This window comes from Lonchura striata, chromosome 2, assembly GCF_050655825.1.
Source record: "Lonchura striata isolate lonStrDom1 chromosome 2, ASM5065582v1, whole genome shotgun sequence".
Taxonomy (NCBI): Eukaryota; Metazoa; Chordata; class Aves; order Passeriformes; family Estrildidae; genus Lonchura; species Lonchura striata.
In genome coordinates, this window is record NC_140704.1 from 155,596,478 (window position 1) to 155,618,679 (window position 22,202).

The 22,202-nt window shown below is 55.5% G+C and overlaps 1 protein-coding gene across 1 annotated transcript; it reads left to right on the forward strand.

Annotated features, from left to right (window-relative positions):
• Window positions 1–168: 168 nt before the first annotated feature.
• LOC110475168 (1-phosphatidylinositol 4,5-bisphosphate phosphodiesterase gamma-1) lies at window positions 169–21,627 on the forward strand. Its single transcript, XM_021539099.4, has 32 exons — window positions 169–1,122; window positions 8,333–8,482; window positions 8,593–8,686; window positions 8,801–8,848; window positions 9,556–9,640; window positions 9,772–9,852; window positions 9,945–9,979; window positions 10,410–10,482; window positions 10,571–10,672; window positions 10,750–10,868; window positions 10,945–11,030; window positions 11,217–11,337; window positions 12,043–12,211; window positions 12,402–12,521; window positions 12,700–12,807; window positions 12,902–13,089; window positions 13,280–13,480; window positions 13,599–13,718; window positions 13,976–14,159; window positions 14,426–14,503; window positions 15,690–15,793; window positions 15,998–16,094; window positions 16,944–17,010; window positions 17,297–17,460; window positions 17,576–17,672; window positions 17,777–18,001; window positions 18,728–18,876; window positions 19,086–19,200; window positions 19,309–19,470; window positions 20,188–20,276; window positions 20,377–20,561; window positions 20,642–21,627. The coding sequence occupies exons 1-32, from the start codon at window positions 903–905 to the stop codon at window positions 20,691–20,693; spliced, it is 3,888 nt and encodes a 1,295-aa protein (XP_021394774.2). The 5' UTR covers window positions 169–902; the 3' UTR covers window positions 20,694–21,627.
• Window positions 21,628–22,202: the final 575 nt, after the last annotated feature.

The window sequence follows — 22,202 nt, forward strand, 5'->3', positions numbered from 1 at the left end:
CCCTCCAACCCCCAAATGCAATTCCCATCTGGAATTCCTCTAGATGTCACCCTCAGCCATCTTTTCCACACATACACACACCCACCTCCCCCCCCCCTCCCCCGGCTCGCATTTTCCTTTCTCCAAGATCTTTTTTTTTTTTTTTTTTTTTTTTTTAAATTCCTTTCTGATCTCTTTCCGGCCATGTGTGATTGCAGTTTCCTCCGGGCGTCCATTTCATCAGCCCGAAATTAAGGAGCAGCAGGAGAGAGGAGGGGGAAAAAAAAAACAAAAAAAATAAAATAAAAAGGGGGCGGCGGACGGGCGGGCGGTGGGAACCCCCCTCCCCTTCCCCCCCCCCACCCCACCCCCCAAAATCCCACCTCCCCACCCACCACCAACCACCCCAACCCCGCATCCCACATCCCAAAAAACACCTCTCCACACCCCATTCCCAACAACGACCCCGCTTGGCCCGGAGGCCGGGCTGGGGGGAGGATTTTTTTTTTTGCCACCTCATCACCATCACTTTTGGGGTGCCATTTATTTTTTTTATTATTATTCTATCTTTTTACCGCTTTTTTTTTTTTTTTTGGGGGGGGGGGTGGTGGGGGGGAAGAAGAGCTGGATTTTTTCCCTTCCCCACCACATCCCAAAAAAACCTCATCCGCCAGCGGGGCCGGCGTTGTCTTCTCCCAGCAGCGCTGGATGCCAGGTCCGGATCCAGCCCTGGTGACACGAAGGTCACGGCGCCTCCAGCCCTGCCTTTTCCTCCCCGCTGCCGTGTCCTGCCCGCTCTCCGCTCGTCCGCAGAGGAAACCGGGGCGATCCCAGAAAATCCCCTTCGGTTCCGTCCTTCTCCTGCATGAGACAACCCCGGCGGCTGTGCGGCTCCGCCGGGCGATGGCCGAGCGCTGAAGAAGATGTCCATGGCCAGGCTCAACAGCGTCAATGGCTTCTTGGAGGACACCAGGATGGAGCCGGGGGACATGGGCAGGATCCTGCGCTGCCTGGAGATGGGAACCGTCCTCACCTTGTTCTACCAGAAGAAATCGCAGAGGCCGGAGAGAAGAACCTTCCAGGTGAAGCTGGAGACGCGCCAGATCATCTGGAGCCGCACGCCCGAGAAGGTGGAGGGGGACAGTGAGTATCGGGGGGGACAGGGAGGGTGTGGGGGGACAGTGAGGATCGGGGGAGATAGGGAAGATTGGGGGGGATAGAGAAGATTGGGGGGATAGGGAGAATTGGGCAGTATCAGTGGCGGCGGAGTTGGGGGGCTGGGGATGTGCTGGTGGGGCGCTGAGCTGTATTGGGGTGACTGGCTGGGGGTGTTCTGGGCGTGTTGGGGTCTCCCGATAGTGGGGTGAGAGGTTATGGGGTGTTGGGATGTGTTGAGATGTCCTGCTGTAGTGGGGGGACTGATTGTGGGGTGCCTGGATGTGTTGAGATGTCCTACACTGGTGGGGGAGCTGATTATGGGGTGCCTGGATGTGTTGGGGTGCCTGGCTGGGGGTGTTCTGGGCGTTTTGGGGTGTTCTGCCACAATGGGGTGAGAGGTTGTGGGGTGCCTGGATGTGTTGAGATGTCCTACTATAGTGGGAGGACTGATTGTGGGGTGCCTGGATGTGTTGGGGTACCTGGATATGGATGGGGTGCCTGGTTTTTTTGGGATGTCTTACAGTGGTGGGGTAATTGGATATGGGGTGCCTGGGTCTGCTTGGGTGTCCTACAGTGGTGAGGGGAGCTGATTGTGGGGTGCCTGGATGTGTTGGGGTGACTGGATAGGATGGGGTGCCTGGCTGTGGTGGGATGCCCTACACTGGTGGGGGGACTGATTGTGGGGTGCCTGGATGTGTTGGGGTGCCTGGATATGATGGGGTGCCTGGGTTTGTGGGATGTCCTACTGTAGTGGGGGGACTGATTGTGGGGTGCCTGGATGTGCTGGGGTGACTGGCTGGGGGTGTTCTGGGCGTGTTGGGGTCTTCTGCTAGTGGGGTGAGAGGTTGTGGGGTGCTTTGATGTGTTGGGATGCCGTACACTGGTGGGGGGACTGATTGTGGGGTGCCTGGATGTGTTGGGGTGCCTGGATATGATGGGGTGCCTGGGTTTGTGGGATGTCCTACTATAGTGGGGGGACTGATTGTGGGGTGCCTGGATGTGCTGGGGTGCCCTACACTGGTGGGGGGACTGATTGTGGGGTGCCTGGATGTGTTGGGGTGCCTGGATATGATGGGGTGCCTGGGTTTTTTGGGATGTCCTACAGTGGTGGGGTAATTGGTTATGGGGTGCCTGGGTCTGCTTGGGTGTCCTACAGTGGTGAGGGGGCTGATTGTGGGGTGCCTGGATGTGTTGGGGTGACTGGCTAGAGGTGTTCTGGGTGTGTTGGGGTCTCCTGCTAGTGGGGTGAGAGGTTGTGGGGTGTTTGGATGTGTTGAGATGTCCTACTGTAGTGGGGGGACTGATTGTGGGGTGCCTGGATGTGTTGGGATGCCCTACACTGGTGGGGGAGCTGATTGTGGGGTGCCTGGATGTGTTGGGGTGACTGGCTGGGGGTGTTCTGGGCGTGTTGGGGTGTTCTGCCACAATGGGGTGAGAGGTTGTGGGGTGCCTGGATGTGTTGAGATGTCCTACTATAGTGGGAGGACTGATTGTGGGGTGCCTGGATGTGTTGGGGTACCTGGATATGGATGGGGTGCCTGGGTTTTTTGGGATGTCCTACAGTGGTGGAGTAATTGGTTATGGGGTGCCTGGGTCTGCTTGGGTGTCCTACAGTGGTGAGGGGAGCTGATTGTGGGGTGCCTGGATGTGTTGGGGTGACTGGCTGGAGGTGTTCTGGGTGTGTTGGGGTCTCCTGCTAGTGGGGTGAGAGGTTGTGGGGTGTTTGGATGTGTTGAGATGTCCTACTGTAGTGGGGGGACTGATTGTGGGGTGCCTGGATGTGTTGGGGTGCCGGGGTTTTGTGGGATGTCCTACAGTGGTGGGGTAATTGATTGTAGGGTCTGTTGGGGTGTCCTACAGTGGTGGGGTGACTGGCTGGGGTGGTTTCTGGGCATGCTGGGCTTCCCAGCCATGATGGGGTAACTGTTTGTGGGGTGCCTGGCTGTGTTGGGGTGTCCTACGGTGGTGGGGTAACTGGTTTTGGGATTCCCGGTTGTGTTGGGATGTCCTACCACGGGGAGACTGCCGGTGGGGTTTGTGGCCATGGCAGGAGGTTCCACTGTGCTGGGGTGACTGTGGGGCTCCTGTTTGTGGTGGGATGTCCTTCCGTGGTGGGGGAACTGGTTGTGGGGTGCTTGGTCTTGGTGGGGTGTCCTTCCATGGTGGGGTGACCATTTGTGGGGTGCCTGGGTGTGGTGGGGTGTTCTACCATGGTGGGGTGGCTGGTGGTGGAATTGCTGGCCACAGGGGGATGTTCTCCCGTGTGGAATGTCCTACCACGGTGGGATGTTCACCCCTGGGGAATGTCCTACCTTGTCAGGGTGCCTGGCCACGGGGTGATTCCCATAAAACCAGGAGCTGCCGGGCTGAGCCTCCCTCACCTCCCTCCATCCCACCTTGGAAGTTGTTCTGTGGGATCAAGCTGCTTCTGTTTCATCCCTGGGACTGAAATATATCCCTGGGGATACATATATATGAAATATATGATATGAAATTAATCCCTGGGGATTTATATCCTCCCTGGCAAGAAAAGAATGACCATCCCTGCTCCTGCTCATGGTGCTTTTTTAACCCCAAAACCCCGCTGGAGCATCCGTAAAAATCACCCTTCCATGTGGATTCACCGGTGGTTAGGAGGTTGTTGGGACGTTCTCCCAACAGTGGGAATTGTTGGGGCTCCGTGTCTTGGTGCTCATTACCTCAAAGCGTTAATTGGGCTAAAATAATCCAGTTGGTGGAAGCTGGGATTGGGGTGCCATGGAGGGAAGGAGCTCAGTTTTGGGATGTCACCTCACCTGGGTGACGGCAAAACCCAACCCAGAGGTTTGGGAGGTTCCTTTTACCTGGAGAGGCTCCTCCAAAATCACCAATGACCCTCCCCCCACTCCCCAAAAAATCACCACCCACTGCTGATTCTGTGCAAGATCCAGCAAAATCCCCAGGAAACTTCAGCTCCTGCTTGGAGGTGCTGATCCCCAGGTGGAATTCCAGCTTTGAGCCAGGAAAAGGAGGGTGGCACTCAGAGCTGAGCACAGGATCCGTGCTTGTCTGGACCTTCTGGATACAGGAGCAGATCTGTGGGAGCAGAAGGTGATGGGACCAAGGGCGCCCAGTTTTGGAGAGGTATTTTAGGTCCTCATGGGGAATAACTTGTTATCCAGTCATGGAAATAACGCATTTCCAGCTCCTTGGTTTTTTTTGGAAGCAGTGTGAGCTGCCAGGTCAGGATCTCAGGTTGCTCAGATGCTGTGCCTCAGTTTCCCCCGTGGAGCCTTAGGATCTGTCTTTTCCCATACAACAGCTCAATCTTTATGGGAATGAATAGGCATCCTCCGAGGTCATCCAGAAGGATGAAAAAAGGATGAGAAAAGGATGAAAACCCTTCTGTAAATATGCAATCCTGCCATGCTGCCCCACCATTCACTTTTCCAAGTCTGGAGTGGGAGAAATCCCCATCCTGGTGCTGGGCTGGAGCATCCTCACTCCCTGGTCCATCCCTCTCTTCCCACCCTCTGGGATTTTATGGAAGTACCGGGATCTCTCAGATCTCACGCCTGCCCTGGAGCATTTTAAATCCCCCCCACTTCAAGCCAGCATCCTTCTTGGAGAGGGATTAGTGGGAAGTGCTGATGTCTCTGTTAGGGATTGTCAGGGCCAGGACACGGATCGTGGCTCTCCCCAGGACCCCCAGGATAATTACACGCTTGGTTAAGCAGCCTCTGGACACGTGTGTCCATGCCTGGGATCCTGTCCATGCCTGGGAATGTCTGGAGCACCGCCTCCAAAATTAACCTCGTCCTGGAGGGCTTCCAGCTCGTCGCCCTCAGCAGACCCCAGTTCCCAGCACAAGGAATCTGGTGGAAAACAGCCCCCAAAAAAGGAGCTTTACAAGAATTAAAGAGAGGAGTGAAGGCAGCATGAAAAATCCAAGAGGATTTTGGAGAGGTGGTTTGACAACACCTCCAGCCTTGTTAATGGCAAAGAACTAGAATTAGGAATTTTTTTGGGGAGGAGAAAATCCAGTTGGGATTTATCACTGTTGGACAAGGAGGAAATATTTTATTCCAGGTTTTAAACCGCACCACAGGATCCTGGCAGGATATGGTCTTCCAATTTCCCCTGTCCAGGAGGGTCTGAGCTGCCACATCCTTCAAGAAAGGATGACCCAGGTGCCCAGGCCAGCAGGAATTCCCAACACAACCATTCCCTCCACCCCTTTGCTCCCCTCCTAGTGCCTGAAAAAAATCTCCCAGGCTCTCAGCATCCCTAAAATCCCACGGGGCAGAGCCTGCTCCTCCATAGTCTTCCCCACCATTCCAAGGTTTTTTTTTTTTGTTTTTTTTTTTTTTCACCACGCTGCTCGCTTTGCATTAGAAAAGAAAAGGGATTTTCGCAGCTGGAACTGACTTCCAGAGTGTTTTAATCTCCCAGGACAATGGAGACAATGCGGGGAGGAGTTTGGAGACAGAGTTCTGACAGGATCGAGGCAAATCCGCTGCAGATGTGGTTTCCAGGAAGCTGCTGCTCGGGTGCATTGTGCAGCGCCTGGCTGCTCCCTTTTTCCCTGGTTTTCCATGGGAATGGGCTGTTTGCCCTGGGGGAGAAGGATTTCGGGGTGTTGGTGGATGAAAAATTGCTGCTGGCAGCCCAGAAATTCCCCATGTCCTCGGTTCATCATTTTCCCCATTTTCCTGGCAGCAGGAAAAAGGGAAAATTTGGGTCTCACCTGCTCAGGTGAGGTGCTCCAAGGGCTGGAGCCCCTCTGCTCTGGAGCCAGGCTGGGAGAGCTGGGAATGTCCAGCCTGGAGAAGGGAAGACTTCAGGGAGAGCTCAGAGCTCCTTCCAGTGCCTGAAGGGGCTCCAGGAGAGCTGGAGAGGGAATTTGGACAAAGGGATGGAGAGACAGGACACAGGGAATGGCTTCCCACTGCCAGAGGGGCAGAGTTAGACGGGATATTGGGAAGAAATTCCTCCCTGTGAGGGTGCTGAGGCCCTGGCACAGGTTGCTCAGAGAAGCTGTGGCTGCTCCTGGATCCCTTGGAAGTGTCCAAGGCCAGGTTGGATGGGATTGGAACAACTTGGGATAGTGGAAGGTGTCCATACCTATGGCAAGGCTTGGAATGTGATGAGCTTTAAGGTTTCTTCCAACACAAACCATTCCTGGAATTAGGAACAGCTCCCAGAGTTCGGGTGCAAAGCCAGATCCTGGAGGAATTAAATCCAAGGAGTTAAGTCCAAGGAGTTAAATCTAAGGAATCCTGGAGGAGTTAAATCCAAGGCCAGATCCTGGAGGAGTTAAATTCAAGGAATAGCAGGAACTTGTTCGCAAAGCCCTGGTAGCCACTGGCTTCTCACCACTCCCTGGCACCCTGTGGATGGGCAGGTTTGGGGTCGAGTGGCTGCTTTTTTAACCTATAAACCCATTTTTATCCCCAAAATCTGCCTGTTCTTATTGAAGAGACTTTGCTCCGAGCCACAAGAGCGGTGCAGTGACAACGGAGTTTCTTTCCTTGAGAACTTGTGTCACTTGTGCTAAAATCCCAGCCTGATCCGTGAAATTTGGCTTGAGGTCATCCAGCAAAAGAAGGCTGGATAAAGCCTCCACTGTTTGCTGGAGCTTTTCCGCCAAGAAAAACTGTTCTTTCCCCTCTTTTCTTGCTTCATCAGCCCAATTCCTCCCCCATCCCTTATTCCTCCCTGCATTCAGCTTTTCTTTCCCCTTTGGATTCGGCCGAGGGTTTCCACCAAGGCACGTCTGCAGCCTTCCCCACCACCACATCGGAAACGCAGCCGGGCTGGAAATTCTCCGGGAAATGACCCATTTCCTCGGCAGGACAATACCCCTGGCGAGGTGCTCGGCCGCCCTGGCTCACACAAAGCCCTTTCTGGTGTCGGTGGCTCGTTCCCAGAGGACAAACCTGCCCCAGGGGGTGATGGTTGTGGGATCGAGAACAATTCAGTGTGTTGTTCCTATTACGATGTTATTATTCTTGCTCCCAGTGGGATGTGTCCACTGGGAAAACTGGAAATGTCCCTTGGTGGAGTAGCGCTGAGGAAGAGCGTGGTCCGGAAACCCGGCCCTGCCGCCGCCGTTGGAGCTTTATTTAGCGGGATAATGAGGGAGCAGAGCAGCAGGAAAGCAACGCCCTGCGGTCCCAGCTGCTGGGGCTCCAAATTGCCACTTTTGGGAAGAGTTCTCCAAGGAAAACACGAGCTCAGCCTATCCCAGAGCAGGGTCTGGCATGGGGAGGAAAGGTGGCTGGAGATTTGCTGGTTGGGATGAGCCTGGAGGATGCGTGGCAGCCACAGAGCTGGGAAAAGAGTGGGCAGCGCTGTCGGGAGGCCACGTCCTGGGCACACGAGCTCCTGGAGGACACACAGGGATGGGGACCATCAGGCACATGGAGGCAGGGCTGCAGGGACACCCTGTTCTTGGGACACGGATCCCTGGGTGAGACTTTTCCGTGGCATCCGTGGTGCTGTCACTCAGCTGCAGGGACCTCATCCTGGGGACATCCTGGGACACAGATCCCTGGAGGACACGTGGCTGTGTCATCCTGGTCCTCTGACACAGCTGTGGCAGCACTGCAGGGACCTCATCCTGGGGACATCCTGCGACACCCCGTCCTGGGGACATCCTGGGACACAGATCCCTGGAGGACACGTGGCTGTGTCATCCTGGTGCCATCCCACTCCAACGGGCAGTGCCATGGAGACATCCCATCCTGGGGACACAATTCCCTGGAGGACACGTGGCTATGACATCCATGGTGGTGCACTCAGCTGCAGCAGCACTGCAGGGACACCCCGTCCTGGAGACATCCTAGGATACCCCGTCCTGGGGACATCCTGGGACACAGATCCCTGGAGAACACAAGGCCGTGGCACCCTGGTGCCATCCCACTCCAACGGGCAGTGCCACAGGGACATCCCATCCTGGGGACACAAATCCCTGAATGGATGCTCCATTCCCATGGTGCCATCACACATCACTGGAGGACACTGGGGACATGTCACCCTTGAAGACATGTGGCCACAGCGCCCATAATTCCATCGCACGCTCCTGAGGGTATCCCATCCTGGGAACGAGGTTCTCCAGAGAGGACGCATGTTCTCCTGGAATTCCCACTTCCCTGAACCACTCACATGAGGCTGTGGTGGCAGGGGACACTTTCATGTTCCTCTCTCCCCACAGTCGACATTCGGGAGATCAAGGAGATCCGCCTGGGGAAGAATTCCCGGGATTTCGAGCGCTACCCCGAGGACGCTCGCAAGCTGGACTTCACCATGTGCTTCATCATCCTCTACGGGATGGACTTCAGGCTGCGGACGCTCAGCGTGGCCGGTGCGTTGGGTCCCTCCCCATTCCCTGTGTCCATCCTTGGGAGTCCCACCCCCTTCCCAACATCCCATCATCCCCATCCCAACCTCATCGCCCTCCTCTTCCTCCAACAGCTTTCTGCGAGGAGGACATCAACCTGTGGATAACGGGGCTCAACTGGCTGGTGGCTGACACCCAGAGAGCCCAGACCCCACTGCAGATTGAGAGGTGAGGAAGGACCAGCAGATCCCATGTCCTGGTCCCTGTTTTTGGGAAGAAAAACTGCCCTGGGTTTGGTCCTCTTTGGGATTGAGCACTGTCTGTCCATCCTTTTCTTCCCAGGTGGCTACGGAAGCAGTTTGATGGGATGGACCGGGCCAGGGAAGGCAGGTGAGCCACCAGTATGGGGGGTTCAGATGGACAGACCCACATTCCCCCTGTTGCATCCCAAATCTGGAGGTTGAACCAGGCTGGGGGTGAGGTTTGTGGGACAAGGGAGCATCAGGGTTTTTGGGATGCTTGGAGGCATCAAGAATCAGAGATTGTGTGCAGGTCACAGCTTTGTGACTGTGAGGACCACTGGGAATCATCCCCAGTGCCACCTTTTCACCAGTGCCAGAGGGGCCAGGGCATTTGTCCAGCCCATAATTATCTTCCCAAGACAGGAAAACCCAAAACCAAGGGAATTTGGACTAAAATTATTACGGGAATGGGCATCGTCTCCAAGTAGGATGATGTGTTAAGAGTGCCCAGTTGGTTCTTGGATGCACTTCCTCTCCTTGTCCCTCTGCTCACACTCGTGCCAGACACCACGTAATTAATCAGAAACATGGAATCATGGAATGGTTTGGGTTGGAAAGGACATTAAAAATCATCTAGTTCCACCTTCCACTAGACCACGTGGCTCCATGTCCCGATCCAACCTGGCCTTGGACACCTCCCAGAATGAGACATCCACAATTTCCCTGGGATCCACAGGCCAGGAGGGTAGGATCCCTTTGCCAGGCACCAGGATTTGGGGTGGGACCCTTAGTGTTGGGAGCTGGGACTCATCCAGGGATCTGGCAGTGCCCTGACTCCGGTTTTCCCTCTGGCAGCATCACGGTGAAGGACCTGAAGGCGATGCTGCCCCAGGTCAACTACCGCGTTCCCAACATGAGATTCCTGCGGGATAAACTCGTGGTAAGGACCCTCTGGACACCCCAGCTATGAGGGAGATGCTCTTCAACCCACCCCACATGGGCTGGGGCCACCGTGGTGTCCCTGGTTCCGATGGGAGTGGCCCCGCTCTCATCCAGCCCCGTCTCCCGCAGGAAGTGGAAGCCAGGAATGAGATGACTTTCTCCCACTTCATCCAGTTCTACAAAAACCTGATGTTTGATGCCCAGAAGTCGGTAAGACCCATGGTTTGGACTCCCACATGTCCCCATCCTGGTGGGATGTGTTCCCCCTCCAGCTAAACCTGGACCCCTTCTCTGCCTTCCAGGTCATTGAGCAGCTGGAGCTCTCCTTCCCCTTGCGGTGAGTTCCCAGATCCCATCCTAATCAATATTCCACGAGTTGGATCCGTAGAGTGGGAAATACAGCCAGGCTGTGGGGCAGAGCAGGGAATAGGAGTGGGAATGGGAGAGGGGATGGGAGCGGGATTGGGAGGAGGGATGGGAGTAATGATGGGAGCTGGGATGGAAGCAAAGATAGGAGCAGGAATGGGAGAAGGGGTGAGCAGGGATGGGAGATGGAGCAGCTGCCAGGGATGTAGGGACACGTCACCCTGCCCTCCTCCCAATATCCTTGGACAAAGCTGCACATTCCAGCTGGTGCCGGCCTCTCCCAGTCACAGGGTGGAGGGACTGGTGGGAATGGGGGTCATGGGGAGGCTGTGCAGCAGATTGCCATGGGATCTATCCCAATTTCTTCTCCTGCTCCTCACGGTGGCTGCTCCTTGTCCCAGGAATGTGGACCGCCCTGAGCTGTGCCAAGTGTCCCTCTACGACTTCCAGAAGTTCCTGCTGCATGACCAGAAGGTGGGGTTTCCCTGAGAACTCGGCAGCCTAAGGAATCCACGTGGGATGCTCCAGTTCCCCCCTAACAACAGCCATGTTTGTGTCCCAGGAATCCTGGGCCAGTGACGTGGGCGTGGTGCGGGACTACATGTGCTCCTACCTCAAGGAGAGCTCCAACGAAGCGTCGGATCCCTCCTTCCAGCTGGATGAGGTGGGTGGCCCCACACCATCCCCACAGGGATCTCCCCGGCAGCATCAGGCTCTGACCTCTCTGCTTCTCCCCCTCAGTTCCTCACATACCTCTTCTCCAAGGAAAACATGGTGATGGATGCTAAGTACGAGCGTGTGGTGCCTGAAGAGATGAACCACCCCTTGTCCCAGTACTGGATCTCCTCATCCCACAACACGTAAGGAATTTTCCCCACACGGGTGTTCCTCAAGGACATCCAGGAGCATCCCGTCATCCTTGTCTCTCCTCTGCAGGTACCTGACAGGAGACCAATTCTCCAGTGAGTCCTCCCTGGAGGCGTACGCCCGGTGCCTGCGGATGGGCTGCCGCTGCATCGAGCGTGAGTCCCACCAGCCCTTCTTGGGGATTCTGGAATCCCTCATGTCCCATCAAACAGACCATTCCCTGCCCCCCTCCCATGGCACAGGGCAGAGGGTCTTTCCCTGTCATTTGGGTGCTCAAAAGAATGGTCTCCAGCACGTAGTTGGTGGCAAACATGAATTAACCAAGGTGTTTTCCTTCTCAGTGGATTGCTGGGATGGCCCGGACGATCTCCCCATCATCTACCACGGCCACACGCTCACCTCCAAGATCAAATTCCTGGATGTGCTGCACACCATCAAGGAGCACGCCTTCGTCACCTCTGAGTAAGCCCCAGCTCTCCCAGTTGTCAGAATCTGTGGTATTTAGATGATTCTGAGATTGTAGAAAGTCTCTGAGCCCCGCAGCCAAAGAAGAAGTCGTAATTGGTGTGTGCTGGTTTCCAGGTTGTTTATTCTGTTTATCTCCAACATGTTCTGCTGCCCTGCCCAGCTCTGTCCTGCAGGGCAGCGTGTGGGGCTCTGCCCTCAGTGGGATGTGACAAACATTAAATACCAGAAACTCCCTGGGCTGGATTTACAATAACGTGCCAATATCTGTCACCTACGTTGGACAGTGTGTCCCCAGCCTGAACCAACAGAAAAATGCCAACACCACAGTGAGACATGGAGGGCATGAAGGAGAAAAAGGACAAGGCACACCCAATTTCTTCCATCTTGTCCCCTTTGGACCCCATATCTAGACTCCTAAAATTTTACTTTTGCACCCGTGCCACACTTAATTATTACTCATATCAAACACTCAGAGCTTGTAATTGATCCTGTAAGGTTGAAAACTCTTTTCCATGGACAGAGATCACAGACAGTGTCTCTGGGGGCTCTGTCCAGGGGGTTCCTGACCCCTGCCAGGGTCCCAAACTTTCCAGGGCAGCCAGAGGGATGTCCTGAACTCACACACCCAGTGAGCTCTGAATTCTGGGAGCCTCTCCCTCACCTTCATCTGATGCCACCTTTCCCACCTGCTTGCTCCAGGTTCCCCATCATCCTCTCCATCGAAGACCACTGCAGCATCGTCCAGCAGAGGAACATGGCCTGCCACTTCAAGAAGGTTTTTGGGGACATGCTCCTCACCAAGCCAGTGGACATCAACGCTGATGAGCTGCCCTCGCCCACCCAGCTGAAGAAGAAAATCCTAATCAAGGTGTGGAGCAGGCAAAACCCCTCTTTGCAGGAGGGACACAGATTGTGTTGGGTTCTACACCAAGAGATGGTCAAGGAGAACAAGGGATGGTGGGAAGGCACCTGTGGGAGGTTGATCCTGAGGGTTGGGAGGTCAGTGTGACAGGGACGCCATGGCCACCACTGAGCTGCCCTCCTTGGGTGTCCCCCAGCACAAGAAACTGGTCGAAGGGAACCTGTACGAGGAGGTCTCCACTGCCAGTTACTCAGAGAACGACATCAGCAACTCCATCAAGAATGGAATTCTCTACCTTGAAGACCCCATCGACCACGTAAGGGAGGCCCTCAGGGGCTGAGTGGGATCTGTCAGACGTTGGGGTTTGGGAGGGGCTCTCCTAGAGCACTGCAATGCTTCGAGGGGGAAGAAAGGGATTAAAAACCCCATCCCAAAGCTCCATCCCTCTGTGTCATCCTCTTCCTCACCCCACCGATGCTCTTCCTCCATCCCAGACCTGGAGCCCTCATTATTTTGTCCTGACAAGCAACAAGATTTACTACTCAGAGGAGACATCCCGCTACCAGTTCAACGAGGATGAAGAGGAGGTGGAGCAGAAGGAGGTGCGTGAGGGGCAGGACATGCCCACGGGGTGAGGTGACAGCTCCGTGGGGAGGGTCACAGGCTGACAGCACCCACTTTGGGATGAACTTGCAGGAGTTCAACAACAACGAGCTGCACTTCACGGAGAAGTGGTTCCACGGCAAGCTCGGGGGTGGCCGGGACGGGCGACAGATTGCGGAGAAGCTGCTGCACGAGTACTGCACCGAGACGGGCGGCAAGGACGGCACCTTCCTGGTGCGCGAGAGCGAGACCTTCGTGGGCGACTACACCCTCTCCTTCTGGTAGGAGCTCCAGCAGGGAGGCAGGATCCCACCCTCCCCGGGGTACCCTCAAGTCAGCGCCTGATTTGGTAGCTGGAATGGCTTTTTTGGGGGAAATGTCAACATTTTTGTGCAGCTTGTAGACCCCAAAGTGTGGGATGGTGGAGATGTGAACCCAGATTGACTTGGCTTTCTCCCACCCTCATGGCAGGAGGTCCAGCCGGGTGCAGCACTGCCGGATCCACTCGCGGCAGGAGGCCGGGGCTACCAAGTTCTACCTGACAGACAATCTGGTCTTCGACAGCCTCTACAACCTCATCTGCCACTACCGGGAGGTGCCGCTGCGCTGCAACGAGTTTGAGATGCGCCTCACCGACCCCGTCCCCCAGCCCAACGCCCACGAGAGCAAAGAGTGAGGATCCATCCAATCCCCATCCCCTTGATCCCAAGGGTCCACCAGCCTCCTCCAGCCCCAGCAGGGTGCGGAGATGCCGATGCCAGCCCCCTGTCCCCATGTTCTCCCTGGGCAGGTGGTACCATGCCAGCTTGACACGTCTCCAGGCCGAGCACATGCTGATGCGGGTCCCGCGGGATGGAGCATTCCTGGTGCGGAAGCGCAGCGAACCCAACTCCTACGCCATCTCCTTCCGGTGAGTGTGGCCACCACAAGGCCACTTGGGCTTGGCCAAGCTGAGGATTTGTGATAACTTGTCTGTTGTGACCCCGAGCTAGGTGGCAGGGATTTGCTGTGATGTCATGGTGTCATGGAGGGGAAGCCCTCTCCAGGACATCCTCGGGGTGGTCACCTTTGGTGGCATTCCCAAGCATCACCTTCCACCCATCTCCATCATGGAGCCAGGATTCGGCCACCCCTCACCCATCCCATTCCCATCTCTCCTGACCCCAGGGCGGAGGGGAAGATCAAGCACTGCCGCATCCAGCAGGAAGGGCGGCTCTTCATGCTGGGCAGCTCAGCCGAGTTCGAGAGCCTCGTGGACCTCATCAGCTACTACGAGAAGCACCCGCTGTACCGCAAGATGAAGCTGCGCTACCCCATCAATGAGGAGACCCTGGAGAAGATGGGCACCACTGTGAGTTCTCCCAGCAGTGGGGACGGTGGGGGTTCTGTGACAAAGGCAACCAAACCCCATCCTCAGCTCCAGCATCTTCAGAATTTTGGTTGGAGCCCAACCAGAACCGCCCAAGCTCGTTCCACTGTCACCACCCAGCATTAAAACTCTACCATAATTCCCTTTTCCAACAGTTTCCAAGGGGATATTAGATCCCACTCAACCTCTCATCCCCTCATAGTCCCTGCCCACACCCAGGTGACCCCCTCAGATATTTCTCCTTGCAGGAACTGGACTACGGAGCCTTGTATGAGGTGCGGACCCCCCACTTCTACGTAGAGGCCAACAAGATGCCAATGGCCAGGGTAAGGAGCCAGGCTGGTGTCCTGGGGAGGTGGTGGGTGGTGGGATATGGCAATTTGAGTGCTGGGGTTCCTGGGTGGTCCCTCCCCTGATCCACACCTCCCAGGGAAATGGTTGAGTTGTGCTCCATTTCTCTGACCCTCAAGTAATGCTGGAGCTGGACCCAGCCAATATCACCATCACCTGGGGACAGTCGGATCTCCAGTGACTGCATTGTCAAAGTGTGGTGGGAGACAAGGTTGGAAAGATCCCAGCCTGGAGCTGGGACCTGGCAGAAGTTTGCCCCAACAGCAAGGAAATTGCTTTGTTTGCTGAAACAACCCCTAGAAAAGCAGAAACCCCTGAAAAGCAAGTCCAGGGTCAGTTCCCAGGTGGTGCAGTCTCCATCCTGAGAGGTTTTTGGGACTAGGTTGTTTTTGGTGTTGACTCAATCTCCACCCTTGGGCGTTTTTGCAACGGGACATATCTTGGAGTTGACGCTGGAAGAGGCTGGACTGGAGCCCTAAGGTTCCTTTCCTGTGATCCTACAATCCCATGGTCCAGCATTGCTGGTGCCTTAATGGTCCCTTTGAAGCAAGGTGAGACCACATACAGGAAAACTTAACCCAGAGGGGTTTTTTCCAAGGAATGTGGTAATATCAGAGAATTAACCCTTCAGTGCACCAGGAGAAACCATTGGAATTCCCAAAAAAGGGATCTGATCTGCTCTGAATGTGGTGATCTTGCAAGACCACAGGCACCTCCAGCCCTCCTGCCCCCTCTAACCCATCCCAATGCCGTGAGCAATTTGGAAGCTGGAGAGGGACTTTTTGTCAGGAACTGCAGATAGGTCAAGGAGTAGTGGATGCAAAATGGAGGAAATTCAGGTTAGATATTAGGAAAAAATTTTTTACTGTGAGGGTGGTGAGACACCAGAATAGAGAAGCTGTGGATGCCCCATCCCTGGAAGTACCCAAGGCAGGGTTGGACAGAGCTTGGAGGATCTAGTGGGAAGTGTCTCTGCCCATGGTGGGATGGGTTGGAATGTGATGACCTTTAAGGTCTGTTCCAACCCCTCAGCATTCTGTGATGCTGTGATTTGGGGTCAGGATCCCCCACACTCCACTATGGTGGCTCGAGGGGCTGGGCTGAGTGGGACTCCAGGTGCTGGGGGGGTGACACACGTGTCCCTCTTCCCGATGTCCCCAGTGCACGGTGAAGGCTCTGTATGACTACAAAGCACAACGGGAGGACGAGCTGTCATTCTGCAAGCAGGCCATCATCCACAACGTGGACAAGCAGGACGGCGGCTGGTGAGGGCGGTCACTTGGATGTCACCATGGGCGGGAGATGGAGGGGACACCCCGGGTATTCCCACAGCGGGTTTTAACTCAGCCTCCTTCTTTGTCCCCCCACCCTTTCTCCAACCACCCCCTGGCACCGCATGCAGCAGGGACACCCCTGTCCCCCCCTCCCCAAAATCTGTCCGCCCGCCTTGATCCTCTCACCCCTTGCAGGTGGCGAGGGGACTACGGGGGCAAGAAGCAGCTCTGGTTCCCGGCCAACTACGTGGAGGAGATCGTCGGCACCCAGGCGCAGGAGCAGGATGAGGCTGTGAGTGCCACCTCCCCGGGATCCTGGGAGTGAGGACACTGGAGGCTCCCAAGAGCCTTGGCCAAATTCACACCCTTATCCTGAGGCTGGGAGATCCTCACGATCCTGCTCCAGCCTAGACCCTTATCCAGAGGCTGGGGAACATTCTACTCCAACTCGGACCTATTTCTGGGAGCTGGGAAATGCTCCTGGTTCTGTTCCAGCCCATATCTTTATCCAGAGGCTGTGGGATGCTCCCAGCCCCACTCCGGCTTGGACCATTTTCTGGAAGCTGCAGGAAGTCTTGTACAAGCTCTTTATCCAGTACCAGCTCTTTATCTTGTACCAGATCTTTATCCAGTGGCTGAGGAATGCTCCTGGTCCTCTCCAGCTGGGGGATGCTCGTGCTCCTGCTCCAGTCCAGATTCTTATCTGGAGGCTGAGGGAGGTTCTTGGCCCTAGTCCCACTTAGATAATTTATTAGAAGCTGGAGGATGCTCCCAGTCCTGTTCCAGCCCTGATCTCTGTCTGGAGGCTGGGTGATAATCTTGGCCACACTCCAGCTTGGATCCTTTCCTGGAAAGTCGAGGATACTCCCAGCCTTGTGCCAGCCCAGACCCTTATCAAGAATCTGGGGGATGCTCCTGGTCCCACAGGGTCAGGGGATGCTCTTGGTTCTGCTCCAACCCAGACCTTTATCCAGAATCTGGGGGTTGCTCCCAGCCCTGTACCAGCCCAGCTCTTGGGGTGATGCTCCTGGATGTTTTTAACCCTTCTTTTCCTCAGATTTGTCCAACTCGGAGGGTTGGGTGGTGGCTGCCTGTAACCCACAGGCCTCCTCCATTTTACCTCCTCCTTCTTCTCTTGCAGTCATCAGAAAACAGCCCCCTGGGGACCTTCCTGAAGGGCTTCATCGATGTCCCATCCTGCCACGTCGGTGAGTGTTCCTACTTACAGATTTGGGGGGAATTTGGAGGAATTGGGATGTCCAGATGATTTAGGGGACATTTTCCCTTGATTCCAAGGGCATGTTTCAGCTTGGAAAGCTGAAGCCACACATTGGAAAAAATGGGATCCTCACAGGAGGAGGGTCCTGATGGATGGTGGGGTGCCAGGAGGGGCTGGTGGGGGCCCGGGAGCGGGACCGCTGAGGTTTCGTTTGCTCCACAGAGCCATCCGTTGGGAATGTCTTCGAGTAAAGCCCCCCTCTGATGTCCTTATAGTTATCTCCAAAGACGGGAGGAGCTCCAAACCATTTGTCTTCACCATCCATTCCCAGCAGATGTCCCACGCAGCCCAGTCGCTGGACGTGGCCGCAGACACGCAGGAGGAACTCAGCGAGTGGGTGGCCAAGATCCGGGAGGCCACGCAGAACGCCGACGCCAGGGTGAGGGGATGCAGAGGATGGGGCTGGATGGTCCCTTTCTCTTGGAGATTGTTCCTAATATCTCCAAAGGAGGAGTCTGGGGGAAGACTCGCAGCTCCTGTTTTTCCTGGTGCAGATGCAGGAAGGGAAGATCATGGAGCGGAGGAAGAAGATCGCCCTGGAGCTCTCGGAGCTGGTCGTGTATTGCCGGCCGGTGCCGTTCGATGAGGACAGTAAGTCCTGGAGAAGTGGGATAAAGGCGTGAGGTGTGGAAGAGACAAGTGGGAAGAACTATCCAGGTCTCATTCCTTCCCTGATGGCCACTTGGTGCTTGCAGAGATTGGCACAGACAAGGCTTGTTACCGGGACATGTCCTCCTTCCCGGAGACCAAGGCGGAGAAATACGCCAACCGCAGCAAGGGCAAGAAGTTCCTGCAGTACAACCGCCGGCAGCTGAGCCGCATCTACCCCAAAGGACAGCGCCTGGACTCCTCCAACTACGACCCACTGCCCATGTGGATCTGTGGGAGCCAACTCGTGGCCCTCAACTTCCAGACACCCGGTAAATCCTGCTCCTGGGGTTGTTGTTGGGCTCATCCCTGAAAGTTGTCTCAAAATTCCCATTCCAATGCTTCTGCCCTGGGTCGTCTTGTTGGAGTTGGTTTGGGTGATCTCTCCAACCTTTGTCTCCATCCTCATGGGGACAGAAGTTGTTTGGATGCTCTTCAACCTTTTCCTCATCCTGATGGGAACACAGGAGGTGGTTTAGATGATCTTTCCAAGCTTTGTCCTCATCCTGATAGGGATAGAGGAGGTGGTTTGGATGATCTCTCCAAGCTTTGTCTTCATCCTGATGGAGACACAGGAGGTGGTTTGGATGATCGCTCCAAGCTTTGTCTTCATCCTGATGGAGACACAGGAGGTGGTTTGGATGATCGCGCCAAGCTTTGTCTTCATCCTGATGAAGACACAGGAGGTGGTTTGGATGCTCTCCAACCTGTGTCTCATCCTGATGGGGATGCAGTGGGTGGTTTGAAAGATCTCTCCAACCTTTGTCCTTATCCTGGTGGGGACAAGAGTGGTTTGGATGCTCTCAAGTCTTTGTCCTCATCCCAATGAGGATATCTCCATACAATCCTTGGGTGATTCATGCAAAACTCAGCTGCATCCCTCCTCCCACCACAGCTGGGGGCACTTAGTTGGGTTTTCAGGATAGAACCTTCCAACCGAGGACCTTGAGGAGGTCCCAGAGCCCCACGCTCAGATCTGCCCTGTCCCACGGCCACAGACAAACCGATGCAGCTGAACCAGGCGCTCTTCATGCTCGGTGGCCGCAGCGGCTACGTCCTACAGCCAGACATCATGAGAGACGAGACCTTTGACCCCTTCGACAAGAACAGCCTGAAGATTGTGGAGCCCATCACAGTCCAGCTGCAGGCAAGTGTGCAAGGGCAGCAAGACCACCTTGAGGTGGTCACCACCAAGATGGGAACTCCTTCCTTATTTTCGGGTCAGCCAGGGGTGGTTTTTACTTCTTCCAGCTACGTATTTGCTCCATGGAGCTTGTTACTCTTGGGAGGTGTCATGGTCTTCTTCATCCAGTGTGGCCAGACCTCACCATCTTCTTCTTCCCTTTACTCCCACAGATCCTCGGTGCCCGGCACCTGCCCAAGAACGGGAGGAGCATCGTGTGCCCCTTCGTGGAGGTGGAGGTTTGCGGCTCCGAGTATGACAACAGCAAGAACAAGACGGATGTCGTAGGTGAGAGACCACACGGGTGATGTCCCCACCCTTAGGGACTCTGCCCTTTGTAGTCCTCTTGAGAGGACACGTGGGTGATGGGGCTGGGTTTTGTGCTCTCTCCCACAGCTGACAATGGCTTCAACCCCGTCTGGCTCTTCAAGCAGTTCGTCTTCGACATCAACAACCCCGAGTTTGCCTTCCTCCGCTTCGTGGTGTATGAGGAGGACATGTTCAGTGACCCCAACTTCTTGGCACAAGCCACCTTCCCTGTCAAGGGCCTCAAAACAGGTATGGTCTTTCCATCATCATCATCGTCATCTCCATCATAGTCATGGAATCACAGAAGGGTTTGGGTTGGATGGGGCTTTTAAAAGTCATCTTGTCCAACCCCCCAGCAATCATCATTATCTCCATCATTATCATCATCATGATGTCCATGATTAAGTCACAGAGTCATGAAAGGGGTTTGGGTTGGAAGGGACCTTTAAAGGTCTTCTAGTGCAACCCTCCTGCAATTGTCATCATTGTAATCTTCATCACTGAGTCATGGAATCATGGAAGGGTTTGGGTTGGAAGGGGTTTTTAAAGGTCATCCAGTCCAAATCCTCTTCAACCATCATCTTCATCATCTCCATCATAGATCATGGAATCATAGAAGGGCTTGAGTTGGAAAGGGCTTTTAAAGGTCATCCAGTCCAAATCCTCTTCAACCATCATCTTCATCATCTCCGTCATAGATCTTGGAGTCACAGAAGGGTTTGGGTTGGAAAGGACCTTTAAAAGTCATTGAGTCCAACTCCCCTGCATTGTCATCACCACCATCATGACCTCCATCATTAAGTCATGGACTCATAGAAGGGTTTGGGTTGGAAGGGACCTCTAAAGGTCTTTTAGTGCAAACCCCTGCAATCATCATCATCATCATCATCTCCCTGGGGTCCTGGCCTTGGTGAGGGGCTCGGACCCTGCTGCGGTGCTGAGCTCGTGTTGTGATGTTGTGTCCAGGCTACCGGTCGGTGCCTTTGAAGAACAGCTACACCGAGGACCTGGAGCTCGCCTCCCTCCTCATCCACATCGAAATCATCAATGCCAAGGCAGGTGGCCCAGGCAGCTTGGGAAACCTGGAACAAGGGGAACCAACTCTGTGGGGTGTCCTGCTCACCACACCAGCCTCACACGCTTGTTTTGGAGCAGGAGGAAGATGAGGAGAACCTCTACTCATCCATCCAGCAGCTCCGGGACCGTGCCAGCGAGCTCTCCAGCCAGGTCTCCAGCTACGAGCGCACCAACGGCTGCGATTCCCGCTACCAGCAGCGCCTGGACGAGCTCCGGGCGGCCCAGGAGCGGCTCATGGAGCTCACTGAAGTCCGCAACCGCAAGTGAGTTGTCCCCTCCCTGTGGCTTCGGGAGGTGGCTCTTGGGGGAGGGTCCCTAAGGCCACCACCCTGCTCTCCACCAGGTTGATGGAGAAGAAGAAGAGGGACCGGCAGATGGTCACCAAGCGCAGCTGAGCTGGAGGGACTCGAGCTGAGGAGCTCCCCCAGCCGCCTCCTCTCCTGCCACAAAGGGAGGTGGGGTGGCCACATCCGGACCTCCCACCACGCCCAAGGCTGGGTGACAGCAGTGTGACAAATCCAGGGACGAACGGGGACCTTGGGTGGCTGTGCCTGTGACAGGGGTGAGGTGGGAGGTGGGACACTCTGACTTTAATCCCAGGTGCCTCCAGCTTCATCCCATTTCCCTGGGGCTCGTGGCCGCATCCTTGTCCCCACGAGGTGGCCGCAGTGGCTCTTCCTCACCCAACATTCTCAATGTCCCATCATCCCATGGCAACCCCATGACCGATGGGGAAACTGAGGCACAGGGGCCCAGCTGGCCCAGGATGGGGCAGGACCAGCCACCTCCATCCTGGGCACAGGTGTCAGGACTGGCTGGTGGTGAGGCACCAGGATGGGGACACAGGGGACACTTTTGGGGGGCTTAGGGGAGCGTTTTGCTCCCCCGCTATAAATACCTGTATTTTCTTCTTTTATCCAGCGTGTACATAAGGCGTGGGGGGAGGGAGTGTCTGTACCAGCCACAGTATTAGGGCACAAGGGGGACCCCAAAATGTCCAGACATGTCCCAGCATGGGACCAAGGGGGCAGGGGACCAAGTCTGGGGCTGTCCCACAAGGCGGAGAAGCCTGTGCCAGGGTGCCCTGAGTAGGCACCAGATAAACACAGGCAGCAGGGTGGCCCCAGAGGGGACAGGGATGTCCCCAAGGTGACCCAGAGTTGTCACCAAACTCTGGGAATAGGGACAGATCCTGCCAGTAAAGCCAACTGAGGTGGTGGCCAGCCCAGGGGTGGCTGGGGACATCTTGGGGTGTCCCCCAGGGTCAGGGTGTCCCAGCAGGGGGGACCTGTGTATTCTTTGTATGAAAATAAATCTATTTAGCCAATATTTATACCCCGCTGCTGTGACCTGGTGTCCCCTCCCTGATGTGCTGCCACCTCCATGTCCCCAGGGTGGGTGATGTCCCCCGGGGAGGTGGCTTGGGAGTCCCAGATCCAGGGTGTCACCCTTGTCCCAGCAGCCGTGGGGACACTTGGGGGTGTGCAGGGCCACCCAGGAAGGACACAAGGCAGAGGGACACACGGACAACGGGTGCAAAGTTGTGGGGACACAGGGCCATGGGGACACCCAGCTATGGAGATGCGGGATCACAGGGCCATGCCATGGGGACACACATGGGTCCATAGGGACATGGGCCCATGGGGACACAAATTCATGGATCCATAGGGATTTAGGTCCATGGGAAGACACACGTAGATCCAGAGGGACATAAGGACATGGGGACACACATGGATCCATAGAGACACAAGGACTTGGGTCCATGGGGACACACATGGACATGGATCCATAAGGATTTGGGACCATGAAGACACACACATGGATCTATAAGGATACAGGGACATGGGCTCATGGAAACACATGTGAATCCATTGGGATTTGGGTCCATTAGGACACACACAAAT